General features: G+C 44.8%; 1 protein-coding gene across 1 annotated transcript in view; it reads right to left on the reverse strand.

The window, feature by feature from the left end:
- Window positions 1–25,878, reverse strand: part of sbf2 (SET binding factor 2) — a 665,078-nt gene that overhangs the window by 377,366 nt on the left and 261,834 nt on the right. The window contains exon 6 of the mRNA XM_041196757.1: window positions 9,559–9,664. Within this exon, the coding sequence (XP_041052691.1) occupies window positions 9,559–9,664 (106 nt within the window). The remainder of the gene's footprint in view (window positions 1–9,558; window positions 9,665–25,878) is intronic.

Below are 25,878 nucleotides of genomic sequence, written 5' to 3' on the forward strand. Positions count from 1 at the left end.
TTTATACGTTAAAATTATACTTTCTAGCTAATTTAATCCACTTTTACAATTCATAAATTTTTTAAATAACAAAAAGAATAAGCAATTTGTAGGTTTCCAAATGACCAAACAGAGCACAGAAATGCCTTATCCCCATCAAACTCCTACTCAGTTCATTCTGCCAATCTCACTTGTACCGCCACAATTTTCTTCATCTATTCATTCCTCAGACAGGAACATCATTAGCAAGGCTGCATTTATTACCCTTTCCTAAGATGGTGGTGGTGAGCCTTCTTCAACTACTGGAAGGTTTCATATGTATAGTTTCGGGGAAGTTAAGAGTCACCCATGTTGGTGTAGAACTTAAAACACAAAGGGTAGACCAGGTAAGGAAGACAGATGTGTTTCTGGAAAAGATAGTAATGAACCAGTTTGTTTTTTTTTAATGACAATCCAACAGTTTCAGGGAGACAGGAAGAGAAAAACTTGGAACTTTAGGCCAGTTAATCTGACATCATTAGTAGGAAAAATGCTAGAATCTATTATTAGGGGCATGAGAACATGGCACTTAGAAACGTTATAGTCGGGCAAAGCTAACAAAGATTTATGAAAGAAAAATCATGTTTCGCAAAGTTATGAGAGTATATGAGGTTGCAACATGCAGAAGGGATAAGGGGGAACCTGTGGATGTGGTGTATTTGGGTGTTCAAAAGACATTTGATAAGATGGAGCAAGAAGAGGCTATTAAACAAAATTAGTGCTCGTGGATTGGGAGTAATCCATTTTCATTGACTGAGGATTGGTTAACGGATAGAAAGCAGAGAGTAGAAATAAATGTATCATTGTCAGGTAGCAGGCTGTGGAGTCCTGCAAGGATCAATGCTTGTGCCTGGGCTATTTATAATTTCTATCAATGACTCACATGATGGGACTGGGTGTAATACATCCAAGTTAAGCAGGAAAGTAAACTGTGAGAGACGCACAAAGAGGCTGCAAAAAGGTATAGACAAGCTAATTGAGCAAGCAAGACCGGGACAGATGGAATGCAATGTGGAGGAGTTGTTAGTACGCAGAGGAACATAGGTGAACAAATCACAGAGTTAACATGCAAGCAATTAGGAAAACAATGGCATGTTAGCCTTTATTATAAAAAATATTAGAGTACAAGTGTATACAAGTGTTACTGCAATTGGTGAGACCACACCTGGTATACTGTACATAGTTTTGGTCTCCTTACCCAAGGAAAGTAGCTGGTCAGGAAATCAAGTGGTGAGGAGTGGGGGAGGGGGTGAAGGGAGGTGGTCAAGCAGTGAGAGTTCAGTGGGTAAGATGGTAAGGCTTCCGCAGAGAGGACCGCGCGGGCTCAGGAGAGAGAGGACCGCGCGGGCTCAGGAGAGAGAGGACCGCGCGGGCTCAGGAGAGAGAGGACCGCGCGGGCTCAGGAGAGAGAGGACCCGCGCGGGCTCAGGAGAGAGAGGACCGCGCGGGGCTCAGGAGAGAGAGGACCCGCGCGGGCTCAGGAGAGAGTGAGGACTCGCTGGCTCAGGAGAGAGTGAGGACCGCGCCGGGGCTCAGGAGAGAGAGGTCGCGCGGGCTCAGGAGAGAGAAGGACCGCTCGGGGCTCATGGAGAGAGGAGGACCGCGCGGGGCTCAGGAGAGAGGACCGCGCGGGCTCAGGAGAGAGAGGACCGCGCGGGCTCAGGAGAGAGAGGACCGCGCGGGCTCAGGAGAGAGAGGACCGCGCGGGCTCAGGAGAGAGAGGACCGCGCGGGCTCAGGAGAGAGAGGACCGCGCGGGCTCAGGAGAGAGAGGGACCGCGCGGGCTCAGGAGAGAGAGGACCGCGCGGGCTCAGGAGAGAGAGGACCGCGCGGGCTCAGGAGAGAGAGGACCGCGCGGGCTCAGGAGAGAGAGGACCGCGCGGGCTCAGGAGAGAGAGGACCGCGCGGGCTCAGGAGAGAGAGGACCGCGCGGGCTCAGGAGAGAGAGGACCGCGCGGGCTCAGGAGAGAGAGGACCGCGCGGGCTCAGGAGAGAGAGGACCGCGCGGGCTCAGGAGAGAGAGGACCGCGCGGGCTCAGGAGAGAGAGGTCCGCGCGGGCTCAGGAGAGAGAGGGACCCGCGCGGGCTCAGGAGAGAGAGGACCGCGCGGGCTCAGGAGAGAGAGGACCGCGCGGGGCTCAGGAGAGAGAGGACCGCGCGGGCTCAGGAGAGAGAGGACCCGCGCGGGCTCAGGAGAGAGAGGACCGCGCGGGCTCAGGAGAGAGAGGACCGCGCGGGCTCAGGAGAGAGAGGACCGCGCGGGCTCAGGAGAGAGAGGACCGCGCGGGCTCAGGAGAGAGAGGACCGCGCGGGCTCAGGAGAGAGAGGACCGCGCGGGCTCAGGAGAGAGAGGACCGCGCGGGCTCAGGAGAGAGAGGACCGCGCGGGCTCAGGAGAGAGAGGACCGCGCGGGCTCAGGAGAGAGAGGACCGCGCGGGCTCAGGAGAGAGAGGACCCGCGCGGGCTCAGGAGAGAGAGGACCGCGCGGGCTCAGGAGAGAGAGGACCGGCGGAGCTCAGGAGAGAGAGGACCGCGCGGGTTCAGGAGAGAGAGGACCGCGCGGGCTCAGGAGAGAGAGGACCGCGCGGGCTCAGGAGAGAGAGGACCGCGCGGGCTCAGGAGAGAGAGGACCGCGCGGGCTCAGGAGAGAGAGGACCGCGCGGGCTCAGGAGAGAGAGGACCGCGCGGGCTCAGGAGAGAGAGGACCGCGCGGGCTCAGGAGAGAGAGGACCCGCGCGGGCTCAGGAGAGAGAGGACCGCGCGGGCTCAGGAGAGAGAGGACCGCGCGGGCTCAGGAGAGAGAGGACCGCGCGGGCTCAGGAGAGAGAGGACCGCGCGGGCTCAGGAGAGAGAGGACCGCGCGGGCTCAGGAGAGAGAGGACCCGCGCGGGCTCAGGAGAGAGAGGACCGCGCGGGCTCAGGAGAGAGAGGACCGCGCGGGCTCAGGAGAGAGAGGACCGCGCGGGCTCAGGAGAGAGAGGACCGCGCGGGCTCAGGAGAGAGAGGACCGCGCGGGCTCAGGAGAGAGAGGACCGCGCGGGCTCAGGAGAGAGAGGACCGCGCGGGCTCAGGAGAGAGAGGACCGCGCGGGCTCAGGAGAGAGAGGACCGCGCGGGCTCAGGAGAGAGAGGACCGCGCGGGCTCAGGAGAGAGAGGACCGCGCGGGCTCAGGAGAGAGAGGACCGCGCGGGCTCAGGAGAGAGAGGACCGCGCGGGCTCAGGAGAGAGAGGACCGCGCGGGCTCAGGAGAGAGAGGACCGCGCGGGCTCAGGAGAGAGAGGACCGCGCGGGCTCAGGAGAGAGAGGACCGCGCGGGCTCAGGAGAGAGAGGACCGCGCGGGCTCAGGAGAGAGAGGACCGCGCGGGCTCAGGAGAGAGAGGACCGCGCGGGCTCAGGAGAGAGAGGACCGCGCGGGCTCAGGAGAGAGAGGACCGCGCGGGCTCAGGAGAGAGAGGACCGCGCGGGCTCAGGAGAGAGAGGACCGCGCGGGCTCAGGAGAGAGAGGACCGCGCGGGCTCAGGAGAGAGAGGACCGCGCGGGCTCAGGAGAGAGAGGACCGCGCGGGCTCAGGAGAGAGAGGACCGCGCGGGCTCAGGAGAGAGAGGACCGCGCGGGCTCAGGAGAGAGAGGACCGCGCGGGCTCAGGAGAGAGAGGACCGCGCGGGCTCAGGAGAGAGAGGACCGCGCGGGCTCAGGAGAGAGAGGACCGCGCGGGCTCAGGAGAGAGAGGACCGCGCGGGCTCAGGAGAGAGAGGACCGCGCGGGCTCAGGAGAGAGAGGACCGCGCGGGCTCAGGAGAGAGAGGACCGCGCGGGCTCAGGAGAGAGAGGACCGCGCGGGCTCAGGAGAGAGAGGACCGCGCGGGCTCAGGAGAGAGAGGACCGCGCGGGCTCAGGAGAGAGAGGACCGCGCGGGCTCAGGAGAGAGAGGACCGCGCGGGCTCAGGAGAGAGAGGACCGCGCGGGCTCAGGAGAGAGAGGACCGCGCGGGCTCAGGAGAGAGAGGACCGCGCGGGCTCAGGAGAGAGAGGACCGCGCGGGCTCAGGAGAGAGAGGACCGCGCGGGCTCAGGAGAGAGAGGACCGCGCGGGCTCAGGAGAGAGAGGACCGCGCGGGCTCAGGAGAGAGAGGACCGCGCGGGCTCAGGAGAGAGAGGACCGCGCGGGCTCAGGAGAGAGAGGACCGCGCGGGCTCAGGAGAGAGAGGACCGCGCGGGCTCAGGAGAGAGAGGACCGCGCGGGCTCAGGAGAGAGAGGACCGCGCGGGCTCAGGAGAGAGAGGACCGCGCGGGCTCAGGAGAGAGAGGACCACGCGGGCTCAGGAGAGAGAGAACCGCGCGGGCTCAGGAGAGAAAACAGCGAGGGTTCAGGAGAGAAAACAGCGAGGGTTCAGGAGAGAAAACAGCGAGGGTTCAGGAGAGAAAACAGCGAGGGTTCAGGAGAGAAAACAGCGAGGGTTCAGGAGAGAAAACAGCGAGGGTTCAGGAGAGAAAACAGCGAGGGTTCAGGAGAGAAAACAGCGAGGGTTCAGGAGAGAAGACAGCGAGGGTTCAGGAGAGAAGACAGCGAGGGTTCAGGAGATAAAACAGCGAGGGTTCAGGAGATAAAACAGCGAGGGTTCAGGAGATAAAACAGCGAGGGTTCAGGAGATAAAACAGCGAGAGGTCAGAGATAAAACAGGAACTCGCCAGAATTCGAAAAGGCTAACCAAAATGACATCAGCGCAAAGCAGAGAGCTGATTGGTAGCAAGTGGTTAAGTTGTTTTCTCCACTTTAAAGCTACATTAAGGAAAGGTAAGGGTCCTAGCTTTTTTTAAAAAAAGAAACTTAAATAATTTTCCATTTGGCTTAAATTGAGGGTAAGAGTATTTTAATTAAAGATAAGGCAAGGGAGCTCAGTCCTATGTGCTGCATGGCCTGCAGGATGTGGGAAGTCTTAGGCGCTCCTGGCAGTTTGGATGACCACATCTGCAGGAAGTGCCATCAGTTTGACCAGCTTGAGTGCCGGCTGGAGGCATAGTAGTGCATCTGCAAGGCAGAGAGTTAAGTGAATAGCATGTTTTCAGTCATGGTCAGACCACAGCTTAAGGAAGTGCAGTCAGGGAAGGAATGAGTGGCCACCAGTCAGAAGGGGGGGCAGGCAACTAATCAGGAAAGCCACAGTGTGCATCTCAATCGAGAACATTTTTTCTGTGTTGGAAAACGGTGAGTGTGACAGCTCCTCTGGGGACAGCAGCCAGACCCCAGTTGGTCAAGTGGGGAGGAGAAAGAGAGGAAGAGCAATAGTGGTAGGAGACTCAATAATGAGGGGTACAGACAGGTGTTTCTGCAGCCACAGGCATGACTCCAGGATAGTGTGTTGGCTCCCTGGGGTCTGGGTCAATGATGTCACTGATCAGCTGCAGGGGGAGGGCGAACACTCAGAGACCATGGTTCACATTGGTACCAACGATATAGGTAGAAAGAGGGGTGAAGTCCTGCAGCAAGAATTTAGGGAGCTAGGTAGCAGAATGAAAAGCAGAGCCTCAAAGGTTGTAATCTCTGGATTACTCCTAGTACCATGTGCTAGTGAATATAGGAATAGTCGGATAGAGCAGTTGAATGCATGGCTGAAGAGTTGGTGCAGGAGGGTAGGCTTTAGATTCCTGGATCACTGGGTCCGTTTCTAAGGAAGGTGGGATCTGTACAAGTCCAAAGGGTTGCACCTGAACCGGAACAGGACCAACATCCTTGCAGGTGGGTTTGCTGCCGCTGTTGGTGGGGATTTAAACTAACTTGGCCGGGGAATGGGATACAGAGTCAAGGTATAGTACGGAGTAATGTACAGGCAAGTACAGAAGGAAAGCCAACTCAGTCTGGAAGACAGAGCATATGTAGTCAAGTTAAGGCATAAGGGAGCATGGCAAGGCTGGATTACATTTATTTTAATGAGCTGATGAGTTGAGGGTGTTAATTAACATATAGGGATATGATATCATTGCTTTCATGGAGACATTGTTGAGGGAGGGGCAGGACTGGCAACTCAATATTCCAGGGTATAGAATCTTCAGGTGAGACCGGTGTGTGTGTGTGTATGTGTGTGTGTGTGTGTGTGTGTGTGTGTGGGTGGGGGGTGTCGCAGTATTGATCAAGCAGTCAATTACTGCAATAAGGAGGGATGATATCTTAGAAGGTTCCTCAAATGAGGTCATATCGGTAGAACTTAAAAACAAAAAGGGGGTAATCACAGTGCTGGGAGTGTACTATAGACCCCCAAACAGTCAGGGAGAAATAGAAAGCAGATATGTAAGCAAATCTCAAGAGGAGTGTAAAACTAATACGGTAACGACAATAGTAGATTTCAACTTCCCCAATGTTAACTGGGATAGACAAAGTGAGAAAGGCTTAAAGGGGCAGAATTCTTAAAATGTGTTCATGAGAGTTTAAGTCAGCACGTAGAAAGTCTAACAAGAGAGGGGGTGGTACTGGACCTAGTTTTAGGGAACAAAGTCAGGCAAGTGGTAGAAGTGTCAGTCAGAGAGCATTTCTGTGATAGTGACCATAACTCTGTAAGATTTAAGGTAGTTATCGAAAAGGACAAAGGATAAAGGTTCTAAGTAGTGAGGGTGCAGAGCCAACATGCTCCTGTAGAGGTGAAGAGTGGGACTAACAAGTCCAGAGAGTCCTGGATGTTGAGGAATGTACAGGATTGGAGAAGGGAAAAAAGGGAAGCCTATGGTAGATACCAAGGGCTCAAAACAGCAGAAGCCTTAGAGGAGTATATAAAGTACAGGGGGTTACTTAAAAAAGAAATTAGGAGAACGAAGAGGGGGCATGAAAAAACACTGACAGGTAAAATAAAGGAAAACCCAAAGGCGTTTTCTAAGTATGTTAGGGGCAAGAGGATAACCAGGCAAAGAGTAAGGCCCATTCGGGACCAAAGTGGCAATCTGTGTGAGGAGCCGGAAGACGTGGATGAGGTTTTAAATGAGTACTTTGCATCTGTATTCACTATAGAGAAGGACGATGTAGGTGTAGAAATCAGGGACGGGGACTGTGATATACTTGAACAAATTAGCATCAAAAGGGACGAGGTATTAGCAATTTTTGCAGGTTTAAAAGTGGATAAATCCCCAGGCCCAGCTGAGATGTATCCCAGGCTGCTGTGGGAGGCAAGGGAGGGGATTGCAGGGGTCCTGGCATTAATGTTCAAATCCTCTCTGGCCACAGAAAAGGTGCCAGAGGACTGGAGGACAGCTAATTATAGTACTATTATTCAAGAAGGGTGGCAGGGATAAACCAGGGAACTATAGGCCAGTAAGTCTAATATCCATGGCAGGGAAGCTTTTGAAAAAAAATTCTGAGGATAGAATTAATCTCCACTTGGAGAGGCAAGGATTAATCAAGCATGGCTTTGTCAGGGGGAGATCATGTCTAACAAATTTGATTGAATTTTTTGAGGTGTCGTCTAGGTGTGCAGATGAGGGTGGTGCAGTTGATGTAGTCTATATGGACTCCAGTGAGGCTTTTAACAAGGTCTCGCATGGGAGGCTGGTCAAGAAGGTAGGAGCTCATGGTACCCAGGGCAATTTGGCAAATTGGATCCAAAAATGGCTTAACGGCAGAAGGCAGAGGGTGATGGTTGAAGATTGTGTCCAGTGGCGTACCTCAGGGTTCGGTGCTGTGTTCTTTGCTATTTGCACTGGACATTAATGATCGAGATATGCATGTAGGAGATATGATCAGTAAGTTTGCAGATGACACAAACAAAAATTGGTGGTGTGGTAAATAGTGAGGAGGAAAGGCTACAGGACGATACAGGTCAGCTGGTCAGATGGGCAGGACAGTAGCAAAGGGAATCTATTCCTGAAAAGTGTGAGGTGATGCATTTTGGGAGTACTAACAAGGCAAGGGAGTACATGATGAATGGTAGGACCCTAGGAAGTACAGAGATGAGAGGGGCTTTGGTGTGCATGTCTGTAGATCCTTGAAGGCAGCAGGACAGGTGATTAAAAAGGCATATGGGATACTTGCCTTTATTAGTTGAGGCATTGAATACAAGAGCAGGGAGGTTATGATAGAGCTGCATAAAGTGTTAGTTAGTCTGGAGTACAGTGTGCAGTTCTGGTTGCCACACTATAGGAAGGGTGTGATTGCACTAGAGAGGGCACAGAGGAGATTCAGCAGGATGTAGCCTGGACTGGAGTGTTTCAGCTATGAAGAGAGACTAGATAGGCTGGGGTTCTTTTCCTTAGAGCAGAGAAGGCTGAGGGGGGGACCTGATTGAGGTGTACAAGATATGAGGTGCACAGATAGGGTAGATAGGAAGAAATTTTTCCCCTTAGTGGAGGGGTCAATAGCCAGGGGGCATAGATTTAAGGTAAAGGGAAGGTTTAGAGGGGATTTGAGGAAAAATGTTTTCACTCAGAGGGTGGGGAGTGGGGGATATCTGGAACTCACTGCCCGAAAGGGTGGTAAGAGGCAGGACTCCTCACAACATTTTAGAAGTATTTAGATGAACACTTGAAAGGCTGCGGGCCAAGTGCTGGAAAATGGGATTAGAATGGATAGGGGCTTAATGACTGGCATGGACACAATGGGCCGAAGGGCCTCTTTCCACGCTGTAAGACTCTATGAAAGCTATATTTGCCTTGAGGGGGTGCAATAAAGGTTCACTAGACTTATTCCTGTGAGGGAACTGTCCTATAAGGAACAATTGAGTAGGCTAGGTCTATATTCCCTAGTTTTTTTTTGGAAGAATGAGAGGTGATCTCATTGAAACATAATTCAAGGGTTGGTCAGGGTAGATGCTGGGAGGGTGTTTCCCAAAGATTGGAACTCTAGAACTAAGATTTATAGTTTCAAGGGAGGGATCAGCAATTTAGGACTGATGAGGAGAAATTTCTTTAATGAAAGAGTTATGAAATCTGGAATTCTCCACACCAGAAGGCTATGAATGCTCAGGCTTTGAGCATATTCAAGACAAACATCGATGGATTTTTGGATTCTGAGGGAGTCAAGGAATATGGGGATAGTGCAGGAAGATGTAGCTGAGGTAGATGATCAGTCTTGATTTATTCAATGGCAGGCTCCAGTGATTGAACAGCCTGCTTCTGCTCCTATTTCTTTATACTCGCGGTCCCTTTTACTGATAATTGTTTTTAATTTCCTGATATTTTTAAATTTTTTAAATTCTCAAAGTTGCATGATGGGATTTGAACTCATGTTCTTTGGATTATTAGTCAAGGCCTCTGGATTACTACTCCGGTAACATAATCACTACACTAGCATACCCTACATAATTCATACCAACCCTCTCCTGAGCATCCTCCAACTGCCACTTCAATCAACTGAACACGAGTAAAACTGTGGTTGAGCATCCCTGATTTTGCAAACGTTTTTACCCATGGTGTGCAGCTTTGATCAATAGCATTATCTTACAAAAGCACTAGCAACAAGTGGATCTGGGTACGAGCCCTATAGTGGCACTATACTTTTGTCTGTGAATGTCATAATAATTACCAAAACACAATTAGGAGATGCATTATTAATCCAGACCTACCCAGCTGTTGGAAAAGAAGAGCCACACTTGTGTTTGTCACAGGAAGACCATCATACAAAGGAGTCTGAATCAATTGTCTATCTCCAGCTCCCAATGAGAATAGTTTCTGTAGGAAAAAATAAAATATGCAACCAAAATAATGTTCTTGCTCAATTAAACAAGGAAAAGAAGTAGCTAATTGGATTAAAACACAGTCAGTTCAGTATTGTCCATCAATAGGCAGCACAGTAATATCACATTATTTCATTGAGAGGTTACACACTTGATTTCAAAGGATGATGACTGTTTAAATGGAAAGATGTCCTGATTAACAACGAAGTGCAACAACGTTTGGAGGCAGTGAGCAAAGCAAGTCAGATGTTGTGATGTATAAAAGGACAATATTGAGCCAAAATAAAGAGGTTATCTGCCTTTATAAATCACTGGCTTTACCTCACTTGGAATATTGTGTACAGTTGGTAGTTTGAAGAATAAAATAGGTACTGCAGCTACTGAAGAAAAGATTAAATTATGAGGAGCAATTAGTGAATTAGGCATAATAACAAAATGCTGGAAACTCGCTAAATCAGATAATCTTGAAGGAGAGAAAATAAATGCCGCTTGACCTCCTGAGTATTTCCAGCAATTTCTACTTATATTTTGGATTTCCAGCATCTGCAGTATTTTGCTTTCATATTAGCAAATTGGGCATGTTTTCCTCGGAAAAGAGAAAGTTGACAGGGGATTATGATAGATACTTGTAGGATTTTAAAAAGGCTAGATAGTGTCAACCATGACAAACTGTTTTATTTTGCCCAGAATAATCCAACCAGAGAGCATGGCCTACATTTGAAGTTCAAAATTAATCTACAGAAACATTAGTGCTTTTGTTCATTCCCAAGTACAGTACATTGGATAGGTTTCTTTCGGAAAATAATACTTTGGGATCGGGTATGAGTAATTTGAGACATGATGTAGTAAGTGGAAAACCAGGTGATTTTGAGTCTATGGTTTCCAAAGTTTTTCACCACTGGGAGGTTTCCTTGCCTCGTGTCTGGGTCTATGTTTCTATGTTGTAGACTGATTGATAGAAAGTGGTTGCCATAATCAGTAAAAATTCCATTATCGTTATAACATGCAACAACCAAGATGATGAACATGATGAACCTTGATCTTCTCTGTGTAGCAATTACTAAGAAAAATGCAGTTCGAGGCAGTTTCATATTTTGGATAAGAGCAGTGATTTTTTTAAATGTAATTCTTTTTAAACACGACAAGATTCGTGATTATAAACACCTAGTTCATGGTTCACAGTAACATTTTGGAGGTAATTTTTAATTTTGAGAAGATTAAAGTTAACTGTAGAAAAATGGGATAAATGCAACTAAAGCAACTTGAAGGTACATTTAAACGGTTGGGACCATGTTGATATAAGGAGCTAACAACCAGAAAGGCAAGATCAGAAAACAGCATTTGGGCTTACTTAGCTGGAAAATTGGAGATTGCTTGCATAAATCTGAAGCCTAGAGAGTTGTTTTGTTTGGGAGTTAAATCTACAAATAATTTAAAAGCATTCAGTGAGCCCTGGAAGGCTACATCATCATGGAGATGATGGGTGGAGCTTAAGAAAGTTCTAGGGTTTCAATCTATGTGTGTTTGCTGGGGAATGAGTGTTCTGCAGCAGCAGAAAAGGTGCTGCTGTTAGCAGTCTCCAAGCAACAAGTGTTGCTGTTAGCTGGCTCTGTGTAGTTGGGACTCAGGAGAAGTCCCAGGAGCCGTTTGATAGTTCTGGGTCGTTAGTGCTCAGGAGTAGTTCTGTGGAGTTGAGAAGGTGGCAGAAGGTCACTGGCTCTGTGCTGAAAAGGATTAGGACTCAGAAGCAACCCTGGGAGCCATTTGTAGCTTGGTATAGCTGGGGGAATTGGAGCTTGGTGAAATCCAGGGGCAGTGCCAGCCTAGTGAAGCTAGCCAGCTATTAAAGACCTGAAATTGCACAAGTAGAGGCTGGAATGCAGACTCAGAAATCCAGAGGAAGGGAGCCTCCGGAGATGAGACTGAAACCCTGGGAGGTGTGCAGTCATTGAAGCAGTCCAAGTTGGAGAAGCTTTGAGGGAATTCAGAGGTTTGTTCTTCAAAAGTAAAAAATTTGGAGTCCCTCATGAGGGAGACAGAGTTTCAACAAGATTGGTTAACTCACAGTGTTTACTGACATCTGGGTGGGTCGCTGAGAACTCCGTGGAATTTGTCTTGTTCGCGTTTGCTTTTTATTGTACAGTGTGGTGTGCTTGACCACAGCTTGCCTGCTAATTTGCATGCAATTCATTTAACCCTTAATGTTAGAGTATAAGATAGATATTGTAAACTGTTTTATCTTTTTGACCTTGTCTAGTAAAGTTTATTTTTGTTTGTTCAAAACACATGGAATCTTGCAGCTTTATTCTCTTAGCAAGTGTCTTGAATGTCAAACTTTGTGTACTTTAACCAAAACTATATTGATCCTTAACCGGATCTTAGCAAACACTTGGGGGTCTGATCCAGGATCATAACACACTAAAAAATTAGCAGACAATCATTTTGGTCTTTGTACATAATAGGCAATTGATATCTTCAAAAGAATCTTAAGTACTTTCAATCTTCTCTGTTTTCAAATTAAAAAGAGCAATTTTCAAATTTTTGTTCTTTGCAGCAAATTTAAATTCAGTGTTAAATGTAGCTATATGTAATTTCTGTCACCAGATTTCTTTATTTTCCCTATATATCTAAACTTGTCATGTAATTCATTGTACAAAAATCATTAGAATATGGTGACATAACTTTTTTGGATAGCTAACAACAGTTTAAAGCAATCTCATGAGATTTGCAATTATTTGGAGGTAGTCTAATGCACAGGTAAGTTTGGAAATCATTGACCAAGAGGTGAGTAAATGTTGGAATCCCTGTGAGCAGAGGTTGTCCCCACATGTACCATGTTTCAATCTCCAATAAATTCAAATCTATAAAATCTGAAGACTGAATTTAGATAAATGTTTCATCCCTAGAAGTTAAACTTAGCAGAATATATATTTTCTCACATTCTTTCTGCATGCTTAATTAGCATGCTCTGAAAATGGATATTCCTGGAAGAAAATGAAAATCAGCAGGTGTTACTTCAATGCATGGGAATTTGGTTTTGTAATGCCTATAAGATTTGTTGGGCTTTAAGGTTTAACTTTTTTTTTGGTAAGTGCAATTTCTTTACCAGTAATTTCATGAATGAGGATATTCTGTTTTTCATTAGTGATTTGTCTGGATACCCTAAAGGATTATTTAGCCTTTCTTAATAGGTTTCTACTTCAAAACAAAATGACAAGCAGTCAAAAATCATCTTAGAACTGACAAATGTAAAATAATCCAATAATATGTTTTATATTATGATGCTGTTATACATATTTACAGAATAAATAACATGCATACTAATACATGCATATAGGATTGTAAACGACAATGCATTTCTTAAGTAGTTTCTTTAATAAATTTAGTACATTGATTGTAAAGTGCAACAGATCTTTTTCATTCTGCCAATACCTCAGGTATTTTAAGTTTGTGAAATCAAAAATTCATACAGTCTTAGTTATACTGGAAGTTATACCATATGAGGAGCTATATTTGTAACATTTCCAAGATACAACACAAATAAGACAAGGGAAATAACTGCAGCCTCCCACAAAATTATCTATTTGCATGGTAATGTGAATAATAATATAAAAACTGAATGAATATTAAACACAAAGAATTAACAATCAACTTATTCTGCAACAATTGATAAACATTACAGAAAATACATAAATCTTTTATTCACAGCGCATGATGTATAAGAACTTTCAAACTTCTCTCAGTGAGCTAGGATGCAGCCCACACGTACCCAGGTGGCTTTTCTCCTGAGGACTACCAACTATTTAAGTACTTCCACTTTATCTATTTTTTACTTATCCAATATTATTATTACTTTTTCCTTTAATGCTGCATTTGCAGCATCCTCTTCTCCAGTGAAAGCAGTTGAAAAGTATCATTTACTTAACACCCATTTATACCCTCTGCCTCCCCAAGATAGTCTTTTTGCTCCCTAATCAATCCCACACTTTATTTGACTACTCTTTTGCCATTTTTATGTTTATACAAGATTTTTAGGTTCCCTTTCATGTCAGCTGCTCATCTATTTTCATTCTCTCTCCTTTCCCCTCATCCCCTTTTTTACTCTGTACTTTCTACATTCAGCTTTGTTCTCTAACGTACTATTTTCATAAGACTCCTTTCCCTGTTTCTTTTAATCTCTATATCTTTACTCATCCAGGGAAGTCTAACGCTAGATGCCTTTCCTTTCCCCTCATGAGACTATGTTCACTCTGAATGTGAAACATCTCCTCCTCACATTGCTCAATTACTGTTTTACCCAGCAAATTTTGATTCTAATGCACCTCTGCCAGATTCCTTTCCAACTCAATTAAATTAGTTCTCCTCCATTAAGAACTTTTATGCTTGATTGTTCGAGTCATATTCCATAACGATTCTAAACCTGATATTATGATCACCATTCCCCAAATGTTTCCCTACTGAAACATGGTCAACTTGCTCCACTTCATTTTGCAGAATTCTATCCAACATTGCTCCCTCCCTCACCAGCAGGAAACACACAGATCAACTAAGTCCGCTTTGTACACTTTTCAGGAATTCTTTCCCTTCTTTGTCCTTTACACAGTTACATCTCAATCTATATCAGGATTATTAAAGACCCCATTATCACCACTCTTAATGGTTATTGGATCTTTCTGTCATTTTTCTACAATTCTACTCCTCTATCTCCTTCCTAATATTTTAAGTTCCATAATATACAGACAGTAGGGTAACAACTTTTCTTCTGTTCCTTAATTCTAACCAAGTATATCCTCTATATTTGACTCCTCAACGACATCATCCCTCTCCAGTACCACAATTGTTTATTTGATCAATATTACCACCTCTCTTTTCTCTCCTTCCCTATCTTTTCCTAATATCTTTTAGCCAGGAACATTAAGTTCCCAATCTTTGCCTTCTCTGAGTCCGGTCTCTGGTATTGCCACCATATTGTAGTCCCATGTGGCAACTTGTGTCTACAGCTCATTTAACTTATTTACAATAGGCATATTTACACACATGCATTACAAACACATCTCAGACTGCCTCACATTGCCACAAGTCTAATCCTTCCTATTTCTGAACTATTCTTTACTCCAGTGTTATTTGCCTATCCCAGTCCTCCATGTACCTTGATTCTTTTCTCTAATGTTTCACCCTGGTGCCCAATTATTTGAAATCCTCCTCCACAGCACTACTTAACTTTCCTGCAAGAACACTGGTCCCAGTTCTGTTGAAGTGTAATCCGTCCATCTTGAACAACTTCTTCCTGTCCCAGAACTGGTCGCAATGCCCCAGTATTCTGAAATCCTTCCACCTGCACCAGCCACTTATTAACCATCTTATCCTACTATTCCTATAGTAGCATAACACGTACAGTAATGCAGAGATTACCATCTTTGAGGGGCTGCTTTTCACATCAGCTGCTCATCTATTTTCATTCTCTCTCCTTTTACCTCATCCCCTTATTTAGATCACCTCTGTACTTTCTACATTCAGTTTTGTTCTCTACTATAGTATTTTTCATAAGACTCCTTTTCCTGTTTCATTTTAATCTCTATATCTTTAGTCATCCACAGATGTCTAGCTCTGGATGCCTTTCCTTTCCCTTCTGGCACCAGGAACTCCGCAGGACCGCAACACTTTTCCTTCCTAAGTCATCGGTTCCCAAATGGGCCATTACTTCCGGCTATTTCCCTTCCTCCCTTAAAACGTTCTGCACTTTCTCAGTGATATATTTTCCTCTAGCACAATATGTGGTACTCACTGCAAATATTTTTACTTGCATTTTGTGCTTTTATTTTGTTACAGCCCCTATGTTCTGATCATGCTTTTTAACATAGTATTTTGCCAAATCAACTGTGAATAACTCACAGAATATTTAACTGAGAGCATATCTTACTTTTGGCAGTACGTAGGAAAATGTCTAAAGCTGTACAGGAACAATTCAATAAATAGGCACAGAATCACACAGAACCGTTACAGAGCAGAAGGAGGCCATTTGGCCCATCAAGTCTGCACTGGCTTAAACTGCTATAAAGTTTAGAGCCTGCCTTTTCTTTCATGTACTACTGAGATGCAGTGTTCATTAATCCTATCAGTCCTTTAACCTTAGTGATTGAGAACCTGGCGCATTCAGAAGGGCTCTGTCCATCACTCTCTTCTAATTTATGTTAAGAATGCTCTCACTTTGCAGGTCAGTTGCAAACCAATTCATAAGAATAAAGCGAGATTTCATAATGCAACTGCATGCCATATCATGGCATGTGGGCTGGCTGGTCTTTTAAGTGGTAAAAATCCTGCTCATGTGTCATGCCAGCCATGGATCAGTTGGTATCACAATCACCTTTGAGTCAGAAGGTTGTGGCTTTACATCCCACTCCAGAATATGAGCACAAAAATTTAAGCTGATGCTCCAGTGAGGATTTACATGAGGCTGGATGATTCAACCAGCTTTGGCTAGAGGAAAGAATTTCCAGGTAACTCTAACCATGGAAGTCAATTCGGGGATTAGAAGTTATCTGGCTGTAAAAAGAGGAAAAGGAATCAAGCCATCAGGAACTGACAATAGGTTTGAATTGGTTCCTCAAAAAAGGTGATTTTTGGTCATTTTAAAGTTAAATGGAGAAGCATTTTTGTAATTTAGAGTATAAACTGCCTACTGAAATAGTGTTTAATCAAAGTTGCTTTTAGTTTGTTTGCTACAATAAGAGTCTTAAAAGTTGACATCCTGTCCTGTAATCCTTCCAGTCAGTCACTGGAAATTCAGTTATCTTTCTAAAAGTTATCTGTCTTTATGGGGAATGTAACAATATTGCAAATCTTAAAGCTAGCTGCTCCTAATGCTGGAATAACTTTACTAAGGTAACAAATAAACTAAAGCAAATAAATTTGGTTAGAATTGTCTTAAGCCTGTTGGTTTCTACAACTTAAATATTATTATAGAATCGTATCTAAGAAAAATGCAGTAAATTATTAAAATACCCCAAAGGGCCATTAGACAAAATTCTCATTTAATAGCTTGGATAAGATTAAACTTATGTTCCTGCACTCAAAAACATTTGTGCAACTCACTGCATTTTGACTCAATTCCTCTATAAATACTTACTGATCTGGAAAGAAAGAAACAAAATGAGACTTTTTGGTATAAAAAGTAAGTTAACTATAAAATCTTTACTGTGCTATTAATAAAAAGCATTGATAGATTTTCACTTAAACATTTTATAGCTCACTGAATTCTTACTTTATTCCTGGGAGTTATTCAGAATGTGTACTGCAAGTACACCTCTCTTGGCCCAGTCATCTTTGCATGGACAGTGAATACATATCCTTGAAATGGCTGACCATTCCATCCTTCTGCACCATCACTTCTCTGAGGTGCACCCCAAAGGTACACCCCTACATGGTTCTATTGTTTTTTTTGTCCCAAATAGTTCAGCTCCAGCAATAACTTCTCCTTCTAGCCTCAGACAGTCAACTCCTTTTTGTGTGCATTTTAAGCAGCCTGCTTGTCCTCATTTATATGAACCTTCATGGCTGTGACCATAAGTATGAGCCAGTTTACATAATAAAGCTAACATCCAGCTGTGTCTCTACCGTTACCCTCTCTTCAATGATGACCAGTGTTTTATGAGGCTGTTTTTTCAACAGTACTTCATGGGTGAACTAGAACTTCCTCCAACCGCACATGAAGAACGAATCAGATTATGGGGATGGTGCCAAAGGACAGGAGAATTACAAACATTACACCCTTGTTCAAAAAAGGTTTAAGGATAAGCCCAAGAATTATAGACCAGTCAGTTTAACTTCAGTGGCGGGCAAGATTCTAGAAACAATTATTCGGGATAGAATTAGAAGTCACGTGGAAAAATATGGGTTGATAAGGAAGGACCAGGATACATTTCAAAAGGGGAAATCATGTTTAATTAACGTGCTGGAGTTTTTTGAAGAGGTTACAGAAAAGATCAATGAGAATATTGCTGTTGATGTGGTGTACATAGACTTTCAAAAGGCATTTGAAACAGTGCCACACAACAGACTTGTGAGAAAAATTATTGCTCATGGAATAAAAGGGACAGTAGCAATGTGGATATAAAATTGGCTGAAAAATAGGAAGTAGAGAGTAATGGTCAACTGATATTTTTCAGGACACTGGAAGGTTTGTAGTGGAGTTCTCCAGGGGTTGGTATTGGGACCCTTGCTTTTCCTGATATATAAGAATGGTCTAGATCTTGGTGTGCAGGGGGCAATTTCAAAGTTTGTGAATGTTACGAGGCTTAGAAGTGTTGTGAACCGTGAGTACAGTGTGGAACTTCAAGGGAGCACAGACAAGTTGGTGGAGTGGCAGATGAAGTTCAATGTGGAGAAGAGTGAGGTGATGTATTTTGGTAGGAAGAACGTGGACGGAAAATATAAAATAACGGGTGAAATTTTGAAGGGGGTGCAGGAGCAGAAGGACCTGCATGTATATGTGTATAGATCATTGAAGGTGTCAGGACAGGTGGAGCGAGCAGTTAATAAAGCATATAGTGTCCTGGACCTTATTAATAGGGGCATAGAGTGTTACTCAGTGCAAGAGGTTGTGGTGGAAGAATTAATCCAGGCTGGTCTTTTGATTCAAGCTGGTTTATTTTCAAGATAACTCCTCCGTGCTACTGACTTCCAAGTAACTTCCACCCAAAATGTTCCAGCTGTATCTTTTTATTTTATTTAGATGGGATAATCAATGCCCATCTCCTGCTTAACTAGCAATTGTTTTTAACAAGGTGTTTGCCATGTTAACATGGAGTACAAGAGCAGGGAGGTTATGCTGAATTTATATAAGACACTCGTTAGACCTCAGCTGGAATACTGTGTACAGTTCTGGGCACCACATTATAGGAAGGATTTGAACACATTGGAGAGACTGCAGAAGAGATTTACGAGAATGGTTCCTGCAATGAAAAACTTCAGCTATGAGGACAGATGAGAGAGGTTGGGGCTGTCCTCCTTGGAGAGAAGGCAGCTAAGAGGAGATTTGATAGAGATGTTCAAAATCATGAGGGGGCTGGACAGAGTAGATAGGGAGAAGCTATTCCTGCTCGTAAAAGAATCAAGAATGAGAGGGCACAGACTTAAAGTGATTTACAAGTGAAGCAAATGTGGTGTGAGAAAAAACTTTTTTACACGAGTGGTTCGGGTCTGGAATGGAAATGGAATGCCTGGGAGTGTCGTGCAGGCAGGTTCAATCGAGGCATTCAAGAGAGTATTAGATGATTATTTGAATAGAAACAATGTGCAAGGGTATGGGAAAAGGCAGGGCAAAGGCACTATGACATGATGCTCATTTGGAGAGCCATTGCAGACATGGTGAGCTGAATGACCTCCTTTCTGTGCTATTAAAATTCTGTGATTCCGCTATATGCAATACTCCCCTACGTGCTCCATCATTTAGAATTATGCATAAGCTTCATGTTATCTTGCACTGTGAACTGAACTTCAAATTGCTGATTCTATTCATCACCAAGCCCACATATTTCCAACATCAACAAACAACAACTTATATCTACACAGCACCTTTAACATAACAAAACATCCTAAGGTGCTTCACTAAGCAAAGTATGACACCAAGCTACACAAGCAGATACTAGGTCAGGTTACCAGATGCTTGGTCAAAGAAGTAGATTTTAGGAAGTTTCTTAAAGGCAGAAATCAAAGTGGAGAGGCGGGAAAGTGTAGTGAGGGATTTCCAAAGCTTGCGGCAAAGCAATTGAAAGCACAGCTCAATGGTGGGGCAATTAAAATTAGGGAAGCACAGGAGGCCAGAATTAGAGGAATGCTGAGGTCTCAGAGGGCTGGAGGAGATTACAGAAACAGAGAGGGGCTTGACATAGAGGGATTTGAAATCAAGGATAGAAATTTTAAAACCAAGACGTTGCTTGATCAGCAGCCAGTGTAAGTCAGTGAACACAAAAACAATTGGGGAACAGAACTTGGTGCAAGTTAAGAAATGGGAAGCAGAATTTTGGATGACTTCAAGTTTCCGGAGAGTAGAATTGGGAGACGAGCCAAAATTGTGGGTGAATAGTCGGGCCTAGAGGTAACGAAGGCGTGAATGAGGGTTTCAACAGAAAATGAACTGAGTCAAGCAACGTTATGGAGATGGAAAAAGGCAGTCTTAATTATGGCATGCATATGAGGTGGAAGATCATCTCAGGATCAAAAATGACACTAAGATTGCAAACAGACTAGGTTAATCTCAGACTATTGCCATGGGAAGGGATGGAGTCAGTAGCTAGGCAAAGTTGTTTGGAGCAGGAACTGAAAACAATGGTGTCAGTCTTCCCAATATTTAATTGGAGGAAATTTCTGCTCATCTCATCCAACACTCGATGTCAGATAATCAGTCTGATAATTTAACAACAACGAAGAAGTCGAAAGAGGTAGTGGTGAGGTAAAGCTTGGTGTTGACAGCATACATATGAAAACTAAAGCTGTGCCTTTGGATGATATCGCCATGGAGGAGCACATATAAGAGAAATGGGAAGGGGCCAAGAATCAATCCTCAGGGACACAACAGAGAACAATGCATTTGCAGGAACATACTGCAAATGAAAAAAATAAAAATACCTGGAAAAACTCAGCAGGTCTGGCAGCATCTGCGGGAGGAACACAGTTAACATTGAGTCTATATGACTCTTCAACAGAACTAAGTAAAAATAGTAAAGAGGTGAAATATAAACTGATTTAAGGGGTGAGTGGGACAGGTAGAGCTCGATAGAGGGCCAGTGAAAGGTGGAGATAGCCAAAAGATGTCATAGATAAAAGGATAAAGAGGTGTTGAAGGTGGTGATATTATCTAAGGAATGTGCTAATTAAGGGTAGAAAGCAGGACAAGAAAGGTACAGAAAGCCCTAGTGGGGGTGGGGTGGGGTGAAGGGAAGGCATCGAAATAGGCCAAAAGGTAGAGATAAAACAATGGATGGAAATACATTTAAAAATAACGGAAGTAGGTGGGAAAAGAAAAATCTATATAAATTATTGGAGAAAAAAAGGGGGGGGCGGAAATCGGAAAGGGGGTGGGGATGGAGGAGAGAGTTCAAGATCTAAAATTGTTGAACTCAATATTCAGTCTGGAAGGTTGTAAAGTGCCTAGTCGGAAGATGAGGTGCTGTTCCTCCAGTTTGTGTTGAGCTTCACTGGAACAATGCAGCAGGCCAAGGACCGATATGTGGGCATGAGAGCTGGGTGGAGTGTTGAAATGGCAAGCGACAGGGAGGTCTGGGTCATGCTTGCGGACAGACCGAAGGTGTTCGTCAAAGCGGTCACCCAGTCTGCGTTTGGTCTCTCCAATGTAGAGGAAACCGCATTAGGAGCAACAAATGCAGTAAACTAAATTGAGGGAAGTGCAAGTGAAATGCTGCTTCACTTGAAAGGAGTGTTTGGGCCCTTGGACAGTGAGGAGAAGGGAAGTAAAGGGGCAGGTGTTGCATCTTCTGCAGTATGGGAAGGTGCCGTGGGAGGGGGTGATGGAGGAGTGGACCGGGATGTCCCGGAGGGAACGATCCCTGCGGAATGCCGCTGGGGGGGTGAAGGGAAGATGTGTTTGGTGGCGGCATCATGCTGGAGTTGGCGGAAATCGCGGAGAATGATCTTTTGAATGCGGAGGCTGGTGGGGTGATAAGTGAGGACATGGGGGACCCTATCATGGTTCTGGGAGGGAGAGGAAGGTGTGAGCGCGGATGCGCAGAAGATGGGCCGGACACAGTCAGTTAAGGAAGAAGGAAGACATGTCTGAGGAACTACTTTTGAAAGTGGCATCATCAGAACAGATGCGACAGAGTCGAAGTATCTGAGAGAATGGGATGGAGTCCTTACAGGAAGCAGAATGTGAAGAGCTGTAGTTGAGGTAGCTGTGGGAGTCGGTAGGCTTATAATGAATATTGGTGGACAGTCTATCACCAGAAACTGAGAAAGAGAAGAATGGGAAGGGAAGGGAAGTGTCAGAGAAGGACCATGTGAAAATGATGGAGGGGTGGAACTTGGAAGCAAAATTAATACATTTTTCCAGGTCCAGACGAGAGCATGAAGCAGCACCGAAGCAATCATCAATGTACTGGAGAAAGAGTTGTGGAAGGGGGCCGGAGTAGGACTGGAACAAGGAATGTTCCACATACCCCATAAAGAGACAGGCATAACTGGGGCCCATGCGGGTACCCATAGCCACACCTTTTATTTGGAGGAAGTGAGAGGAGTTCAAGGAGAAATTGTTCAGTGAGAGAACAAGTTCAGCCAGACAGAGGAGAGTAGTGGTGGATGGGGATTGTTCAGACCTCTGTTCGAGGAAGAAGCGGAGAGCCATCAGACCATCCCAGTGGGGGATGGAGGTGTAGAGGGTTTGGACGTCCATGGTGAAGAGGAGGCGGTTGGGGCCAGGGAACTGGAAATTGTTGATATGATGTAGGGTGTCAGAGGAATCGCGGATGTAAGTGGGTAGGGACTGGACAAGGGGTGAGAGAATGGAGTCAAGATAGCAAGAAATGAGTTCCGTGGGACAGGAACAGGCTAACGCAATCGGTCTGCCGGGACAGTCCTGTTTGTGGATTTTGGGTAGAAGGTTGAAGCAGGCTGTCCAAGGTTGGGAGACTATGAGGTTGGAAGCTGTGGAAAGAAGATCTCTCAGAGGAGATGAGGTCAGTAACAGTCCTGGAAGCAATGGCTTGATGTTCAGTGATGGGGTCATGGTCCAGGGAGAGGTAAGAGGAAGTGTCTGCGAGTTGATGCTCAGCCTCTGCGAGGTAGAGGTCAGTGCGCCAGACATCAACAGCACCACCCTTGTCAGCAGGCTTGATGACAATGTCAGGGTTGGACCTGAGTGAACAGAGTGCAGCAAGTTCAGAGAGAGACCGGTTAGAGTGGGTGAGAGGAGCAGAGAAATTGAGACGACTAATTTCACGCCGACAGTTCTCTATGAAAAGATCAAGAGAAGGTAAGAATCCAGAGGGAGGGGTCCAGGTGGAGGGAGAATATTGGAGACGGGTAAAAGGATCCGTTGAACGGGGAGAGGACTCCTGCCCAAAGAAGTGAGCACGGAGTCGAAGGCGGTGGAAGAAAAGTTCAGCATCATGCCGAGCCCGAAATTCATTGAGATGAGGGCGCAAGGGTATGAAACTAAGTCCTTTGCTGAGCACTGAACGTTCAGCATCGGAGAGAAGGTCAGGGGGTATGGTGAATGCACGGCCGGGGCTGGGATTAGAAGACGGGATGGGAACAGAGGGACAAGCAGGAATGGAGGGTCCTGGATGGGTGTTGGTGTCGATGAGTTGTTAGAACTTGCGTTCCTTTGCACCTGAAAGAAAGAGACAAAGTTTCTTGCTGAGACATCGAATGAGACAAAGAATAAAATGAAACTGGGGGCATGTGTAGCTTAAAATTGGGTGCGGTGGTGCTGCTAGAGGGAGAGGTCAAGTGTGTTCATATGGCGGTGCAAGGCACAGAGTGTGGATCTCAGAATGCAGCGAGAACAGCAGTCCAAGGAGCATTGCATGTCCTGAAGATACCTGTAATCCTGGGTGGGTTCGAAACATGAGGGATGGGACTTCAGTTGAAATCCAGGTGGGTTAAGTTGCTGCAAGTGAATCTCTGGATACAATTAGATAGATAAGAATGGAACCATGAGAGAGCAATCCCACCCAGCTGGATGAAAGTGGAGACATTGGAGAAGGATGGCATTGTCAATCATGTTAAAGGTTGCAAACAGATAAAGGAGGTGGGAAAGTTTATCTTTGTCACGGTGACATAGGAAATTCCACCTCCATAATTTCCTAACTCACATCCAGCACAGCAGAAACCTACATCAATGCTTTCACTGCTTTCAATTAGACTTCAACAGCATATTTGCTGACCTGCCTTGCCTCAATTTATACAACCTCTCAACTTCTTTCCCAATGGCCCATCATCAATTTTGACCATTTTCACTTTTCACAGTCTCCATTCACACCCTCACTCCCCGTTTCTGCCCCGCGACACTACATCTAATACAGCATCCTTGTCCTCAAGTCACTACAGGGTCTCCCACCCTACTTTTATGACAACTTGCAGCCAAATATCATAGCCCAAGCTCTTTGGTCCTCCATTTCTGGCTGCCTGTGCATCTCCCTTCCCGCTGATCAACCATTTGCAGTTTAGGTGTCAGCTATCTTGACCTTTTAAACCTCTAGAATTTAGTCCTTAAATCCGTCCACTTTGCTACTTTTTTTCTCCTGTCTAAAAAAGCCTCCTCATAACATACTTTAATGGTCAAGCTTTTGGTCATCTCTCCGAATTCTTCAGCTACAGCTCAGTATCTGTTTCTGTTTATCTATCTGTTACTGATGCTTTGAAGAGAAAACCTTAAGGCAAGAGAATCATTTACATGCACAGCTGGTCAGCTTATTTACCTAATTTTCATGAGCGGAATTCCATTAGCTAAATTTAGACAGCAAATACTCAAAACCATTCAATGCTAGAAAATAAATTTTAGCTGCAAAACACTATGACACAGCTTCACTGCAAGCCACAGCCTATGATCCGCTAGGTATTATTTTTCAATTAAACAAATCAAATCAATTTTCAGTTTGTTATTCATGAGGTTTGCTGTTAGTTATGATGCCAGACATCATAACAAAAGGAGCATCTACTAGATAAATCTTAATCACAGAAACACTGGGTCAACAAGATTAGCTGCATTGTGTCAACCAGATGAAGGTTAAACCGGCATTCTTGCTTAGTACATGTGTGATTTTTATCTTCTTTGCCATACCAGCCCAACACAGAGTGTTTTAGCTTTAATAAATCATTCAATAGCTAACAGGGCTTCCAATTTTGTATTGGAAAAGTAAACATCCTGCATATGATGATGCTTTCATAAATAGCTTTTACAAATAATATGCTTGAATGATCCAAAAATTTCTGAAATACTAAGGCTTTGTAAAACAAGCTTTTAGAATGAGGCAATACATTTATAAATAAACTTTATATGTTAAACAAAGGGACAATATTCCTGCACTTCACATTAAAGGAATCTTTTGTTTTTATTGTACTCTGAGACTAAGGAGTATTTTGCAATTATTGCTTGTTTCACAATTGACACTTTTTTCACAAGTGAAAATTAAATATTTGTGTGGTTATCACCTTCCAAAGGCATAGAGTGAAATTAAAATAATAAATTGAAAGCATATATTTTTTGAAAAACAAACATTAATCTCTCGTCCCTTTCTCCCCAAGACTGCGTATTTTGGTAAAAACAATTAATGCAATAAAATTAGACAAGTGTTAAGTTACTTCACCAGGTTACACCAATGTACCAATCCCAACAACATGTCCTGCCAAAAATAAGACCATTTCCAAATCGTGGTTTCACTGTACTTTCACTTTATGGCAGCTACAGTTAGGTTATGCAGAGCTATTAGCTGCAGATAAATATTGCTAGCTTGCATAAAGTCCCGATAAAATGAAAATTTCAAAATTGATTTATGCTAGGTGAAGATGTTAAAGCAGGATCAGACAGACTTAAAAACAAATGAGCCAAGGTCCACCTGAATGGATGAACAGGCTCAAGGGGCTGACTGGCCTACTCCTGTTCCCATGAGAGATAAGACATGAACTTATTTCTTTTTCCCATTCATTTTGGAAATACACAGATTAGTCACAGTCATTTAGTTGGCAGAATAAAGATTTAGTTTTATGTCAGTATTTTTGCTTAGTATGACTTCTATCTTTTCCACCTCATCAGCTAAACAGACAGAAGGATTGGTTAGCAGAGAAAACAGATTTCAGGTAATTGGCAAAAGACCCAGAGGTGAGATAAGGAGTTTTTTTTATACTTAGCAGATCATGATCATCTGGAATTCACTGCCTGAATTCTTCACCATTCGAAATTAACAAGCAGGATCCTCGCTTGGGCAATGCAGACCATTAGCATATTCAGTGATTATGCATAGCAATGCTTTCACTTGCCTAACATGTTGGTACAGACGAGAATCCTGAAAAGCATTGCCTTTGGACACTAAAAGCGCTCAGTGAAACATATTTTTCTTAAGGGCTTGGACTGGATAGATGCTGGGAGAAAGTTTCCACTAGGTCGGGAGGCTAGAATTCTGGGATCACAGTCTTAGAATAAGGGGTTGGCCATATAGGTCTGAGTTGAGAAGAAAATGCTTTATTGAGGGGGCT

The sequence above is a fragment of the Carcharodon carcharias genome, chromosome 10 (genome assembly GCF_017639515.1).
Source record: "Carcharodon carcharias isolate sCarCar2 chromosome 10, sCarCar2.pri, whole genome shotgun sequence".
NCBI lineage: Eukaryota > Metazoa > Chordata > Chondrichthyes > Lamniformes > Lamnidae > Carcharodon > Carcharodon carcharias.